The 15,450-nt window shown below is 45.2% G+C and overlaps 1 protein-coding gene across 1 annotated transcript in view; it reads right to left on the bottom strand.

Annotated features, from left to right (window-relative positions):
- The window catches only part of EYA2 (EYA transcriptional coactivator and phosphatase 2), a 175,733-nt gene that overhangs the window by 20,150 nt on the left and 140,133 nt on the right, over window positions 1-15,450 (bottom strand). The window contains exon 6 of the mRNA XM_064276435.1: window positions 2,486-2,544. Within this exon, the coding sequence (XP_064132505.1) occupies window positions 2,486-2,544 (59 nt within the window). The remainder of the gene's footprint in view (window positions 1-2,485; window positions 2,545-15,450) is intronic.

Below are 15,450 nucleotides of genomic sequence, written 5' to 3'. Positions count from 1 at the left end.
AAGGCAAGGTACCTGGGATGGACAGTGGAGCGGTTAAGAGCTTGGAATTAGGCTGTGGATTCAAATGCTGCCTCCCCACTTACCAGGTGTGGGCAGCTTACCTCATCTCTCTGTGTCTCACATTCCCCAACTGGACAATGGGATGATGATAAAAGCATCTACCTCCTAAGGTTACTGCAAAGGTGCAGACAGTTAACCCATGCAAAGGATTCACAAGAGGATGTGGCCCCAAATAAGGGACCAGGAAAGGCTGGTTCTTACTGCTCAGTGAAAAATCAAAGCAAGGAGCATTTGACATGTGGTTTCTGTTGTTGGGAAACCCTGGTGGCGTAGCGGTTAAGTGCTACAGCTGCTAACCAAAAGGTCGGCAGTTTGAATCCGCCAGGCGCTCCTTGGAAACTCTATGGGGCAGTTCTACTCTGTCCTATAGGGTCGCTATGAGTCGGAATCGACTCGACGGCATTGGGTTTTAGGGTTTCTTTTCCTGTTGTGTGCTGTTGAGTTAATTCCAACTCATAGCGACCCTACCAGACAGAGAAGAACTGCCCCATAGGGTTTCCTAGGCTTTAATTTTTATGGGAGCAAACTGCCAGGTCTTTTCTTCTGGGAAGCTGTTGGATTTGAACCTCTGACCTTTTGCTTAGCATCCAAGTGCTTAACCATGGTGCCACTTGGGCTCATTTACTTGGTTCCTAGCGCGTAGTAAAAGATCAATAGCTGTCAAGTCGATTCCAATTCACAGTGACCCCATGTGTGTCAGAGTAGAACTGTAATCCACGGGGTTTTCAATGACTGATGTTTTGGACATAGATTGCCAGGCCTTTCTTCCGAGGTGCCTCTGGGTGGACTGGACTCTCTAGCCCTTTGGTTAGCAGTTGAGTGTGTGAACCATTTGCACACCCAGGGGAAAGAACACATTTGGATTGTGGATTCTCTCAGCACGAGACAAGAATATTGCTCTAAAGTTCCAAGCCAGCTACTGGGGAAACAATAAAAACGAAGCCCTGGTCACTCACAGCAGTTCCCAATGATGGCTTCATGGAAAGGACATAATTAACTGTGACCTGAGGTTTATTTACCCCATAAATTGAGGAGTCCTGGCTGGTGGCGAGCCTTGCTCCTTGCCAGTTCTGATTGCAGAAAGGGATTTTTGGAACGGCTAATTAAAATGAAGCAGGCACCTGCCCGCCTATCACTTCTAATTGTGCTGGGTGTTGGAAAGACTCGTAGGGTTCGGCATCGGGAAGTTTTGATTTTTTTTTTTGGAGTAAACTGGGAGACACACCTTGGCAGCAAAGGCTAAGTGAAGTTACAGCGACTGGTCCCATGAATGAAACGCTGTTTGGCCTAACAATATTTCTGTGGGCCTAGAGGCGCTGAAAGGAGCCCTGGTGGAGCAGTGGTTAAGCGCTTAGCTGCTAACCAAAAGGTCGGCAGTTTGAACCTGCCGCTCCGCGGGAGAAAGATGTGGCGGTCTGCATCCATGGAAACCCTGTGGGGCAATTCTACTCTGTCCTATAAGGTCGCTAGGAGTTGGAATCCACCCGACAGCAATGGGTTTGGTTTGGTTTTAGAGGCGCAGAATTGTGGTAAGTTTGGATCAGCACAGATTCACTGTGGTTCTGTGTTTCTAAAGTTTCTCCAGGGGCAGGCTTGAACCATTTCAGCTGCATTCTTCGGAACGTAATGTTTTGAGCGTTTGAGTACCTTATTTCTGAAATCCATGTCCCAGGAGTGTTTTCCCCTAGAACTCAGATGCACCACTTATTAAAGAAAACGTTTTTGAGTATGGGCTGTATCAGTTTCTGTGCTAAATTTTTTTAATAAATGCATCAAAACGTTTGGAGAATGTATACCAAACTCTCAGGAGTCCCTGGGTTGTGCAAACTGTTAAACGTTCAACTACTAACCAAAAGAAAGGTTGGTGGTTCGAACCCACCCAGAGATGCCTCAGAAGACAGGCCTGGCAATTTGCTTCTGAAAGGTCACACCTTGAAAACCTTATGGAGTAGTTCCACTCTGCACGCATAGGGTCGCCATGAGTCAGAATCGACTTGATGGAACTAACAATAACCTCTTAACCAATGATTACCAGATTCATCTGAGAATGTATACCAACTTCTTAATGGTGGTGATCTTGGGATACATGTCAGGAGTGGTGGTTGAAGTTTTTACAAGATGCATGTATTACTTTTGTAAGCAGGGGGAAATATTCTGTGTACAAAGAGTCACACAGAATGTGCAAGACCTCAGCTTCAATGATTTGAGGTGATGCTGAAGAAGGGGGCGGGGTTGTGATTTTTCAGTTCAATGAAACACAAGTCCCAGTTCCGGCTGGTGCAAGAACATGGCAGCGGAATCACGTCTCTGGATATAACCATTCCTCTCATCCTGACCACCCCTCTACCCCCTCCACCACTTCCTAGTGAAAGACAAGCTTGATAACCAATCAAAAGGGGCATTTTTTGACTCCCCAAATTCCCACCTTAAATCTTGGCCATTGTCATCTGATGAGACGTCGTCGACGTGGATCTGGTCACAGTCCTGCGGGGAATTTAGCAAGAAGAGAAGAGAGAGAGACACACACAATTTGTTAATCTGATGTAGTTTATAAGAATTGGTTTCATAAGCTGAGGGTGGAATGAGCACTGGACCAGGAGTCAGAAGTCCTGAGTTCTAGTCTGGGCTTTGCTTCTGTAGGTTAGGTGACCCTGGGTTAAGTCTCATTCCTTCTTTTGCCTTTGGTTTCCTTACAAACGAGCAGGCTGGCTATAAGGAGAGTGACCATATAATTTATTATCCAAACCGAGACACCTGTGCAAGGGAAAGGAGCTGCTATTAATATTATATTGGGAGGTCAGGTGTAAACAGGGCTGTAGATCCTTTGCTTGCTCATGGTGTTTTCTTGGAATGCTCTTCCACCTTCCTCTTCTTACTGAACCTTGTATTCTCAGACATTGGCTTCTGGAGGTACATCTTTCCCAAGTCCCCCTCTGTGTCCCACAATCTAAGATACTAGACATCTCTCACTGAGCACTTCCTCTGTGCCAGGCACCACCTCAAAAGCCTGCCACTTAATGCACTCTGATGACATGTTGTTTTCCATCCCATCTCAGTTTTCTTTAGGGAAACACCCCTTCATGTAGTTTAGGGCCATAGGGTGGTGATGACAAAGTTGTGCATATGACTCAGGCTTGACCAATTAGAGGGACCCAGGGGCCCTCTGGCCACAGTGATTCCTTCAGGGGTGAGCATGTGGTCTAAGCCCTACCAATGAGAACCGGCTCTGGGACTTTGGCTAGAACTTTTGGGCAAGAGATTCTCCTTTCACTGGGTTGCTAAATGGTAGAACTAAGCCTGGAGCTGCTGAAGGAAAGCAGATGTGAGAGCTGACGAGAGAGACGAATGAGGGCCTGATCATGTTATTTGATCCTCTGGATCCAGCAACAACTGTGGCTAGACCACCCCTGACTGTGGTAGGCTGGATAATGGCCCCCAAAGATATCCAGGTCCTAATCCCCAGAATCTACGAATGTTACCTTAGATGGCAAAAAGGACTTTGTAGTTAAGGATCTTGAGATGGGGAGATTATTCTGGATTATCTGAGTGGGCCTTAAACATAATCACAAATGTCCTTATAAGACGGAAGCAGAGACAAATTTGAGAAGGCAATGTGATGATGCAAGGACAGATTGGAGTGATGTGCCACAAAGATGGAGGAAGGGGCCACAAGCCAAGAAAAACAGGTGGCCATTATAAGCTGAAAAAAAAAAAAAGAAATGGATTCTTTCCTGAAGCTTCCAGAAGAAACCGGCCCTGCTGACACCTTGACTTTGTTGTTGTTTGCTGTCAAGTTGATTTTGACTCATAGCAATCTTATATGACAGAGCAGAACTGCCCCATAGGGTTTTCTAGGCTGTAATCTTTAGAGGAGCAGATCACCAGGTCTTTTCTCCCATGGAGCCACTGGTAGGTTCAAACTACCAACCTCCTGGTTAGCAGCCGAGTGCTTAGCCATTGAGCCACCAAGGCTCCTTAGGCCAGTGAAATTGATTTCAAACTTCTGACCTCCAGAACTGTAAGAGAATAAATTTGTGTTGTTTTAAGCCATTGAGTTTGTGGCAATTTGTTATAGCACCAATAGGAAACTAATACATTGACTCTTGAGTGTCAGCTAGCTTGATCTGGATTTCTGTCACTTGAAACCAAGTGTCAAGAGTGATGCAGTGCCCACTATGGGAACGCCACATGACATACACCAATCCAAGCAGTTCTACCTCCATCATAAAGTACATTCGGTTGATATGGTGATAAGGCAAAAAATAGGACCGAGGCAGGCCAGCCTCTGCAGTACTGGTTAAGAGCTGAGGCTCCAGAATCTGACCTCCTGGGTTTGGGTCCTGAATCCAACCATTTCCCAGGTGTGTGAGGTACACGTGTGTAAGCAAGGTACAGAACCACCCTGAACCTCAGTGGTCTGATTGATAAATGGAGATAATAAGTGAACTTAGTTTATAAGTTGAAGGCTGAGGTGCAGAGAAGGAGATGCTGCTTTTAAAGTGTCTGGTACAGTGCTTAGCACACGTGTTAGTTTTTAATGATTGTGTTAAGACTCATAAATGTCAACATTTTGGATGCAAGGTAATTTCAGTGGGGCAGAGAAAGGGCAGATACCTCCCTGCAAAGATTACTACGGTGAGGAGAAGCACTTGGAGCTTGAGCTTGACTTTTGAGAACAAAATTGGTTGTGACATCTCTGGATCCTTGATGGGAAGATAGAAACTACAAAAAATTGTATTTCCAATGTTTTGAGCAGATTTCTTTTTACACAAGGAATAGTCTTGCATGTTTCTTTGAGAATAGGTTTTTTGCTGGGGGGTTAGGGGAAACCCGTGCCCTTATTAATTTTTTAAAGACATGTAAATAAAGGTAACCTGGTTGATATCGGAGATGTTTGGAGACTGGCTGGAAGGAGTTGAAAGAGACTGCTTTGGGGATGGAGGGAGTGGTATCAGAGCAGGCTGGGTGCTCTTCGGGGAGCTGGGCTAGGACCCAGGAGAAGCGGTTGGCGGCAGGAATAGTGTGGCCACTGTTCCCTCTCTGGTCCCCTGAATGGGCCTTGGATTGGAAAGGAGTTTACTGGAAGATGATAGGTTTGTCCCCAGAGTCCTTGGCATACTCTGGCCCAGGCACAGCTGCTTTGCAGCAGGTGACAAAGTGTGACTCAGGGTCCAGGAGCTGCTGTTCTGGTCTCTGGGTGGGACCTTGGATCTCTGCGGTGCCCAGAGCCTGAGAACTCTGGAGGACCCAGCGACAGTACCCTGGGCAGAGCCATGGTGCTCTGATGGGCCTGGACGATAGCGGCAGCAGGAAAGTCCATTGAGTGGCTATGGGCAATGGGAGTTGGAGCAGATGATGAAGAACATGGCGGATGCTAAATGGTGACCCCAGTGGAGAAACTCTTCAGGTGGTCCTAGAAAAATAACTGGCCAGAGTCTTCAGACATTTCTGTATCAACCAGGTTACATTTACATATCTTTAAAAAAATTAATGAGGGCGGGGGTTTCCCATAACTCCCCAGCAAAGAACCTATTCTCAAAGACATTGAGTGACCTACCACTCTAGAACGAGCAGATTTCTTACACGTAAACCTTTCCCATTCATTATTTCATGTTTCCTTTCTCTTTATGTACCTAATTGATGTTTGGTGGCCTCAGATATAATTTATCCCTTCACTCCCCAAGAGGGAGTGTCCCTTCCTAAAGCTGTTGAGCATTATGGGACTCCCCAAATTTAGAGAATCTAGAGCTGTGCTCCCCAAGACAGTAGCAATCAGCTACATGTGGTTGTTTATATTAAAATTAATTAAAATTAAATAAAATTGGACACTCATTTCCTTAGTCTTATTTTAAATGCTTAATAGCCACATGTGGCAAGTGACTAAAGAGCCCTGGTAGGACAAATGGTTAAGTGCTCAGCTGCTAACCAAAAGGTTGGCAGTTCAAACCTACCCAGTGGCTCTGAGAGAGGAAGACCTGGCAATCTGCTTCCATAAACGTTGTTGTTGTTAAGTGCCGTCAAGTCTGTTCCAACCCATAGCGATCCTACGTACAATAGAACGAAACATTGCCTGGTCCTGTGCCATCCTCACAATCATTGTTATGCTCGAGCCCATTGTTGCAGCACTGTATCAGTCCATCTCGTTGAGTGTCTTCCTCTTTTTCACTGATCCTCTACTTTGCCAAGCATGATGTCCTTCTCCAGGGACTGATCCTTCTTGATAAGATGTCCAAAGCAGCTGAGACTAAGTGTCGCCATCTTTGCTTCTAAGGAGCATTCTGGATGTACTTCTTCCAAGACAGATTTGTTCATTCTTTTGGCAGTCCATGGTATATTTAATATTCTTCACCAACACCATAATTCAAGGGTGTCAATTCTTCAATCTTCCTTATTCATTGCGCAACTTTCACATGCTACGAGGTGATTGAAAACACCATGGCTTGGGACAGGTGCATCTTAATCTTCAAGGTGACGTGTTTGCTTTTTAATACTTTAAAGAGGTCTTTTGCAGCAGATTTGCCTAATGCAATGTGTCTTTTGGTTTCTTGACTGCTGCTTCTATAGGTGTTGATTGTGGATCCAAGTAAAATGAAATCCTCGACAACTTCCACTTTTTCTCCATTTATCATGATGTTGCTTATTGGTCTAGTTGTGAGGATTTTTGTTTATTTTGTTTAGGTGCATCCTGAAGTATTTGATCTTCATCAGTAAGTGCTTCAAGTCCTCTTCATTTTCAGCAAGCAAGGTTATGTCATCTGCGTAACTCAGGTTGTTAACGAGTCTTCCTTCAATCCTGATGCCACATTCTTCTTCATATAGTCCATTTTCTTGGATTATTTGCTCAGCATACAGACTGAATAAGTATGGTGAAAGGATACAACTCTGATGCACACCTTTCCTGACTTTAACCATGAAGTATCCCTTGTTCTGTTCTAACGGTTACCTCTTGATCTAATAGGATCCCTATAAGCACAATTAAGTGTTCTGGAATTCCCATTCTTTGCAATGTTATCCATAATTTGTTAGGATCTACACAGTCGAATGACTGCATAGTCAATAAAACACAGGCAAACATCTTTCTGGTATTCTCTGCTTTCAGCCAGAATCCATCTCACTTCAGCAGTAATATCCTTCGTTCCACATCTCCGTAAAGATTACAGCCTAGGAAACCCTATGGGGCAGTTCTACTCTGAAACGTGGGGTCACTATGAGTCATAATCGATTCAGCAGCACACAACAACAGCAACCACAGCAATTGACTACCATCTTGCACAGCACAGATGTAGAACATTTCGATCATTCCAGAAAGTTCTATTGGACAGCGCTGCTCTAGAGGGATAAAGAGACTAGGCTGATAGCTTCTCTTCTGTGTTGCTAAATTCAATTAGGGAAACATTTGCAAACTGGCCTGAAGATATATTTAGTCCACTCAGTGGTTAACAATTTTTTTTTGAAACAATATGGCCAAGATGTAAAACTTAGAGGCTGTCCCCTCTCCCTTCTCTCTCTTGGATTTTCAGGTACTCTTGAGAATCCATTCGCTCTGGCTGGAAGTCCTATACCCCAACCATCTTCAGGACTGAGCTGCACCTGCCTCCTTTAGCCTGGGCATCCCTTTCCAGCTCCCCACAGTCTCCACTGGGTCTGTGTCACTTTACATTATCTAGTTACTTGGCCCCTGCAGGCATCTGAGTTTGAGACCTCTGATCCATAGCTATCTTGTGTATACAGAAGCATCCCAGGACCAGCCAATCCTGATATGCTAATAAAAACTGTATTTAAAAACCAATGCTGGCTTTATAGACCTAGACACAGAGAAAAAATTAGTAGCACCTCACCCTCAACCCCGTGTGTTGGCCTGTCTGAAAACGGAAACACAGCCCCTTGCCCTCAGTCCTTCCCCCAAGCTTGACAGGCGCTGGGGGTCACGGGCCCAGGCCCCTGGGCAGGGCTCCATGTGCTTTCCCTGACGTTAGTGGACAGGCATTTGAGAGGCTCTGCTTTTCTCATTTGCAAGGGGATTGTTGGGGGTGCTAAAGTGTGACAACGGTAGCGATCACATTTCGGACTTAATAAAATACCATGACGCTCAGCTAGACGCTACCTCATACTCCACCAGCTGACCTGGATCGAGTTACAGCTGAGCCGGCAACGACAACGAGGCATCCGGACAGGGCACAGGACACAGGGATGGGGCTGGAGATTTTGAGGCAGAGAATCCTATGCCACTCAAGTCCGCAACCTTCCTCCCCTGCCCAGGTATGGAGGCAGGCTTCTGGGACACAGGGAAGACCTATCCTCTTGCACCCAGTTTTTCGCAGTCAAGGTGCGTTTGCCTTTCTCCTGGGCCCAAGCTTGAGCGTCCTGGGGCATCTGGGCTGGGCCAGCTGGCAAAGAAAGACAAAGGGGCAGGGACCTCAATGGCTTTGATGCAGTGTAAGGCGCAGCGGGGCCCAGGCCCAGGCACCGTGCAGCCCCTTCCTCAAGGAGTTGACACTTTCTGACCTGGAAGAATACCTGACACAGGTGTAGGGATGTCCTTCAGCCCACTGAACAACTGGAACACCTAAAGTTCCTTGACTGGGGCACAGCGAAATAAAAACTCATGTATCGATTCAGTGGAACTCCACCCAGCAGGTCAAAAGAATGAGGTCGATTTGTATGTGAGCACATGGAAATTTACCTAAGACATACTGTAGCATGGAAAAAGCAGACTAAAGAACAATACGCCTGGTATGATATCATGTATGTATTTATAGAAACCCATTCAAGTGTGAGATATTTCATATGGATAACCAATTGCTGTTGAGTCAACTCTGACTCATGGTAAAAAAAAAACAAAAACATGTATTTCAGAGTAGAACTGTGCTCCATAGGGTTTTCAATGGCCGGTTTTCGGGAAGTAGATTGCTAGGCCTTTCTTTCCAGGCACCTCCGGGTGGACCAGATCTTCCAACCTTTCAGTTAGTAGCTAAGTGGATTAACTGTTTGCCCCACTCGAGGACTCCTTCACATGGGTATAAACGAACAATGTTGTAAGGTGCCATTGAGTTGATTTTTGACTCAGAGCAACATGTGACAAAGTAGAACTGCCCCATAGGATTTTCTAGCCTGCAACTGGTTTGGGAGCAGATTGCTAGGTTTTTCTCCCGTGGAGCCATTGGGTGGGATCAAACTGCCAACCTTTAATATACATATGTAAAAAAAAAAAAACAAAAAAAGATCTGGGGGCACACACTCCTGAGCCAGAAGTTACATCTGGGAGGTCACTTAGGTGGGTTGGTGGTCAAAAGCGGCTTTTGCCTTATTGAAATTCTTTCATATTTTTTCATCAAGGATAATGCATATCTGCATTGCTTTTGCAAAAAAATTAGATAATTAATTAAAAATTTCTCTCTGGGGAGGAGACAAGATCTAGAGTTGGACAGAAGATAATATTTATAAAAGGCTCCAACATGCCAGGAGCTGTGCTCACATGTGCCATGCATTAAGGGGGAAACCACTGAAGGAGCCCTGGGGGTGTAACAGTTAAGCGTGGCTGCTAACCAAAAGGTTGGTGGTTCGAACCCACACAGCAGCTCCACAGGAGAAAGACCTGGTGATCTGCTCCTGTAATGATTAAAGCCAAAAAGAAAACCCATTGCCACTGAGTTGATTTAGACTCATAGCAACCCTATACGACAGAGGAGAACTGCCCCATAGGGCTTCTAAGGCTGTAACCTTCACAGAAGCAGACCGCCACGTCTTTCTCCCACGGAACGGCTGGTGGGTTTGAACTGCTGACCTTTTGGTTAGCAGCTGAGTTTTAACCACTTCGCCACCAGAGCTCCCCTGTAAAGATTAAAAAAAAAATTTTTTTGGATTACAGACTAGGAAATTCTTTGGGGAAATTCTGCTCTGTTACATGGGGTCACTATGAGTCGGAATCAACTCAGCAGCACCCATTAACGACTGTCATCTCATCTTACGGAGGAGAAAGCAGGGCAGAAAGAAGTACAGGGACATGCCTGCCCGCGGCCACTCACCGAGGGTAAAGGAGCAGTCCCCGCACCCAGGAGGCAATCTGCCTCCAGAGGCTGTGCTTGCAGACTATCAAAAACACATACCTACTATGCACCCCGCACTGTTAGATGATAAATGGGGTCAAGAGAAGGGAGGTTTTAGAACTAAATCTGGCCTTTGCCCTCAAGATACTTATCACATCACTGGAAAAGACAAGGCAGACATACATGAGACACCTCACTACTGATTCAATGCATGCTAGTACTGAGTACCTACTATGTGCCCAACACTGGGTTGGGTGCTGTATATGTCTTGGAGTCATCTTTGACTCCTTGCTTTCTCTTACACCCCAAAACTAAGCCATCAGCAAATCCTCCTGGGTCTACCTTCAATATATACCCCGAATCTGACCACTTCGCCCCTCCACGATCATCTCCTGCCTAGGACGGGGGTTGGGAAATTACGACCCATGGGCCAGATCTGGCCTACCGCTTGATTGTGTAAATAAAGTTTTATTGGAACACGACCACGATAATTCATTTAGGTATTGCCTATGGCCGCTTTTGTGCTAGAGAGTTGAATAGTTGAGACAGAGATGGTAAAAATGTTCACAAGACCTAGAATATTTACTATTGGCCCTTTGCAGGAGAAGTTTGCTGACCCCTGGCCTATACTACTGCAGTCACCTCTTCACTCTCTTTGCTTCCACCCTTGCTTATCCCCCACCCTCCCAGTCTAGTCTCCACCCAGCAGCCAGAGAGATCCTGTTAAACCTTAAATCAGATCATACTCCTCTCCTGCTCAAAGCCCTGCTATGGCTCCCACCTGCCTCCAATTAAAAGCGCAGTCTGGGCCCTGCATGATCTCCACACATTCCAGCTCAGCACCTCCCTTATCTCATTTTTTACCCCTCTATCCCAGAGTCTCCAGACACAGTATCCTCCTTTCTTTTCCTTCAGCAACCAGGCACACTTCTGCCACAGGACCTTTGCGCTTCCTCGTCTTTCTGCATTGAATGCCTTTCCCCTGTCTCTCCATCTGTCTAAAGACTGCAAAAGGCTCTGTTGATGTCATCCCCTCTGTGAAATCCACCCCAAGTCAGAATGAATGACTTCTGTCTCTGTTTCCCCAGAACACAGGGCCTCTAGGACTAACCTAGGCCTGACTTCATAGACAATTTCTTCCTTCATCCGCTAAATTGGGAAGCTCCGAAAGCAGTGACCATTTTCCACCGATTTTTGCAAGGCTGTGGAGTACGGCAGCTAATAGCACAGACTCTGGGCCTGGATTCAAATTCTGGCTTTGCTACTTACTAGATGAATGACCTTGGACAACATATTGACTCTCTCTGAGCCTCAGCTTCCTCATCTACAACTGAGCTAATTTTTTTTTTTTTACTAGGAAGAAAGGCCTGGTAATCTACTTCTGAAAATCAGCCAGTGAAAACCTCATTAGTCACCACAGTCTGATCTGCAACCGATCATGGGGGTGGCACAGGACCGGGCAGTATTTCGTTCCATTGTGTGCGGGGTTGCTACGAATCGGGGGTTGACTTGATGGCAGGTAACAACAACACACACACCAAGTGAATTAATGCAGGTAAAGCACTTTGAAGAGTGCCTGACCTGTAGAAAATGCCACGTAGGGTACACGTTTGCCATTACTATTGCTATTATTACTCTTTGGCGTTCTGTAGGCCCAAACTCTCTGCCTGTAACAGTAATGGCCAAGCTGAATGGAGTTTATCACTGAGAGCCTCGTGGAGGTCAACTCTGCTGACAAGGCCATAAAGAAGCAAAGCAGAAAAGTACATTCTTCAGTCCAAATTTGGAGACATTTCAGGAAGCCGTGTGTTAATGCAGCTCAGGGAATGAGGGAAGAGGAGAAGCCTTGGGGTACAGACACTCAGATTCACACATTCTAGACATCAGAGTTGGCATCTGAATGTCCATTCCTGGGCTCCAATCCCAGCCCTGCCATTTTCTAGGTTTGTGACCTTGGGGCAAGTCACTTAACATCTTTGAGTCTTCATCTTTTTGAAAATACACTTTTTATCTTGGAATAGTTTTTGATTTATAGAAAAGTTGTGAAGATAGTACAGAGTTCCCATGTACCTCACACGTGGTTTATCCTATTGTTAACATCTTACATTAGTACAGGAAATTTATACAACTAATAAAACCAATAGCGATATATTATTATTAGCTAAAAACCAAAAAAACAAACCCACTGCTGTTCAGTTGATTCCAACTCATGGTGATGCCATGTGTTACAGGGTAGAGCTGAGCTCCATAGGGTTTTCTTGTCTGTAATCTTTACGGAAGCTGATCGCTAGGCCTTTCTTCTGCGGTGCCGCTGGGTAGATTCAAATTGTCAATCTTTCTATTAGCAGCTAGATTCATCAGCCTCTGCAAGCCGTGTGCCAGCAGCCTGCCATCTGACCTGCCAATCTTGGTTTTATCAGCCTCTGCAGCTATGTGAGTCAGGAGATGCCTCTAGTCCGAGGCCTTACCCACGGACTTGGAACTTGCCAGCCTCTACAGCCATGTGAGCTATTTCCTTGAGATAAATCTCTCTCTCTCTCTCTATGCTTCAGTAGCTTTCCTTCTCTAGACAACCTAGCCTAAGACATTTGGTTCCAAGAGTGGATCCAGAGAAACAAAATCATAAGGAGGAGTTTTCTAAATTGGTTCTCAAGTCTGACAAATCTTCAAGGTACTGATGACTCTGCCTCCCATGGTAAAAAGTGTGCTGCTTATTCATGGTGTTAGCTGGCAATATTAATACGAAAACTATCACTGCAAATAGATAAAATATTAGTGAAAAGCAGGGCTCTGGGTGACTGCATGTTGGATATGCTTTAACAATTTTGTCAGAATGAGAAGTATAGGAAAGCTGGTTGGTGGGCCCTACATTTGCTAGACAAAGTAGTGAAAGAGAGATAAGCTCAGGGTTTCAGAGTCACAGCTCAAGTGCTGCATAAAAGACCTCAAAGTTGCCACTTGTGCCCTGAAAGAAAGCCTTACTCCTTACAGTAACAGAGCTGATATTGCTGAAAACCAAACCCAGAGCCTTATTGTAAGAGTGGCTGAATTACAATGCCAATTGAATTCCTATCATCAAATGGTGTCTGAGTTAAAGTGAAGGCACTGATTGGAAGGAAATGGGATCCTGCAACTTCGGATGGGGACATATAGGCAAATAATCAGGAAGCTAGGGACAATGAGCCCCTAAATTCCATTGAATTACTCCTGCCAACAGAGCCAGCCCTCTTACTCCTAGCTGAAGAGATCACTTCATTTTGTCAGCTAAGTCACCCTCCCCAGTAAAACCATTATCCCTTTCACCTCCATCTGATGAGATTAATCCAGCAGTGCCTGAAGAGTCTTTGTCTGAGATATTGCCTGAGGTGGTACCTGGGGCATTGCCCGGGGATGCTTTATAAGACATTGCTGAATGTCCCCAGGACCCACCCCCACCTCCCATTTTTACTTTTAGACTTATAACTAGCCTTAAGTCCCAGTGAGCCCCAAAAGGTGAAGTACAAAGTGTGACCCGGGAGGAGGTATGTTACACTCCAAATGAACTGCTTGAGTTTTCTAATATGTACAAACAGAAACCTGGGGAATATGTGTTGGCATGGTTATCAGGGTGTGGGATAATGCTGCAAGGAATATAAAGTTGGATCAGCCTGAGTTGATTGATATGGGCTCACTAAGCTCAGATGCTTATTCAATGTTTCAGCTTTAAAGATTAGGAAGGGATCTAATAGTTTATTTGGTTGGTTCGCCGAAGCAGGGATTATGTGGTGACCTACACTAAAACAAGTTGAAGTACCAGACCTGCTTGTTATATTGTAGAAGAAGGTATCCAAAGGCTTCGGAAAACTGGCATGCTAGAGTGGATTTATCAGGTTAGACTCACAGACTCACATATGGAGTGCACAGAGGACACACCTTTTACACCATGGTGAGGAACAAGTTTGTGAAGGGAGCCTCAGCATCCTTGAAGACTGCTGTGATTGCTATTTTATGTCAGTCAGATTTGACAGTGTAAACTGCCCTAATTGAATTAAGACATGTAACTACAATGGGGCTGACTGGACCCTGTGGTGGTAGGAGCCAAGTGGTGGCACTCAATTGACAAAGACAAGGTAGGCATGGCTATCGTAACGGACAGCAGAGTCAAAGCAGTAATAATAATAGTCTGACTCATATGGACTTATGGCATTGGCTACTTAGTCATGGTATCCCTAGGAATGAAAGAGATGGAAAATCTACTAAATATTTACTTGATCTGTACAAGCAGAAGAACTCTAGGTCAAGCGAATGACAGTCTAACTCGAATTGCCAGAACAGAGAATCACGGCCCCTTCAATCAATTCCCCGACTTGAGTCTGTTTATAGACCCATAACCCCTTGAATAAAGGAGAGGCTGGGTCCTCTTGAGGAAGGACCCCACTGCACTGCCAAAAATTTATACCGTTAATCTTTCTCCCAGCCTTCCCCAAAGGGATATACAGCCTCTTACAAGAGTAACTATTTACTGGGGAAAAGGAAATAATCAGAATTTTGGGGGATTACTGAATAGTGGGTCTGAACTGACACTAATTCCAGGAGAACCAAAACATCACTGTAGCCCACCAGTTACAGTGGGGGTGTATGGAGGTCAGGTTATTAATAGAGTCTTAGCTTAGGTTCGCCTCACAGTGGGTCCAGTGTGTCCCCCAAACCCATCCTATAGTGATTTTCCCAGTTTCAGAATGCAAAATTGGAAGAAGTATATCCAGCAACTGACAGAACCTCCACACTGGATCACTGACAAGTAGAGTAAGGGCTATTATCGTAGGAAAAGCCAGGCGGAAGCTATGAGAGCTGCCCCTACCAAGGAAAATAGTAAACCAAAAGCAATACCGCATTCTTGGAGGGATTGTAGAGATTACTGCCACCATCAAGGGCTTGAAGGATGCAAGGGTAGTGATTCCCACCACATCCCCATTCAACTTGCCAATTTGGCCTGTGGAAAAAACAGATGGATCTTGCAGAGTGACAATGAATTATCCTAAACTTAACCAGGTGGTGACTCCAATTGCAGCTGCTGCTCCAGATGTGGTTTCATTGCTTGAGCAAATTAATACACCTCCTGGTACCTGGTGTGCAGCTACTGAGCTAGCCAATGCTTTTTTCTTGATTCCAGTTTGAAAGGAATACCAAAAGCAGTTTGCCTTCAGCTGGAAAGGCTAGCATTACACCTTCATTGTCCTACCTCAGGGGTATATCAACTCTCCAGCCCTATGTCATAATTTAGTCTGCAGGTACCTTGATTGCCTTTCCCTTCTACAAGACATCACACTGGTCCATTTACATTGATGACATTATGCTGATTGGA

The sequence above is a fragment of the Loxodonta africana genome, chromosome 24 (assembly GCF_030014295.1).
Source record: "Loxodonta africana isolate mLoxAfr1 chromosome 24, mLoxAfr1.hap2, whole genome shotgun sequence".
Lineage (NCBI taxonomy): Eukaryota > Metazoa > Chordata > Mammalia > Proboscidea > Elephantidae > Loxodonta > Loxodonta africana.
Note: the sequence above shows the minus strand (reverse complement) of the source record. Positions and strands in the feature narration are given on the sequence as shown.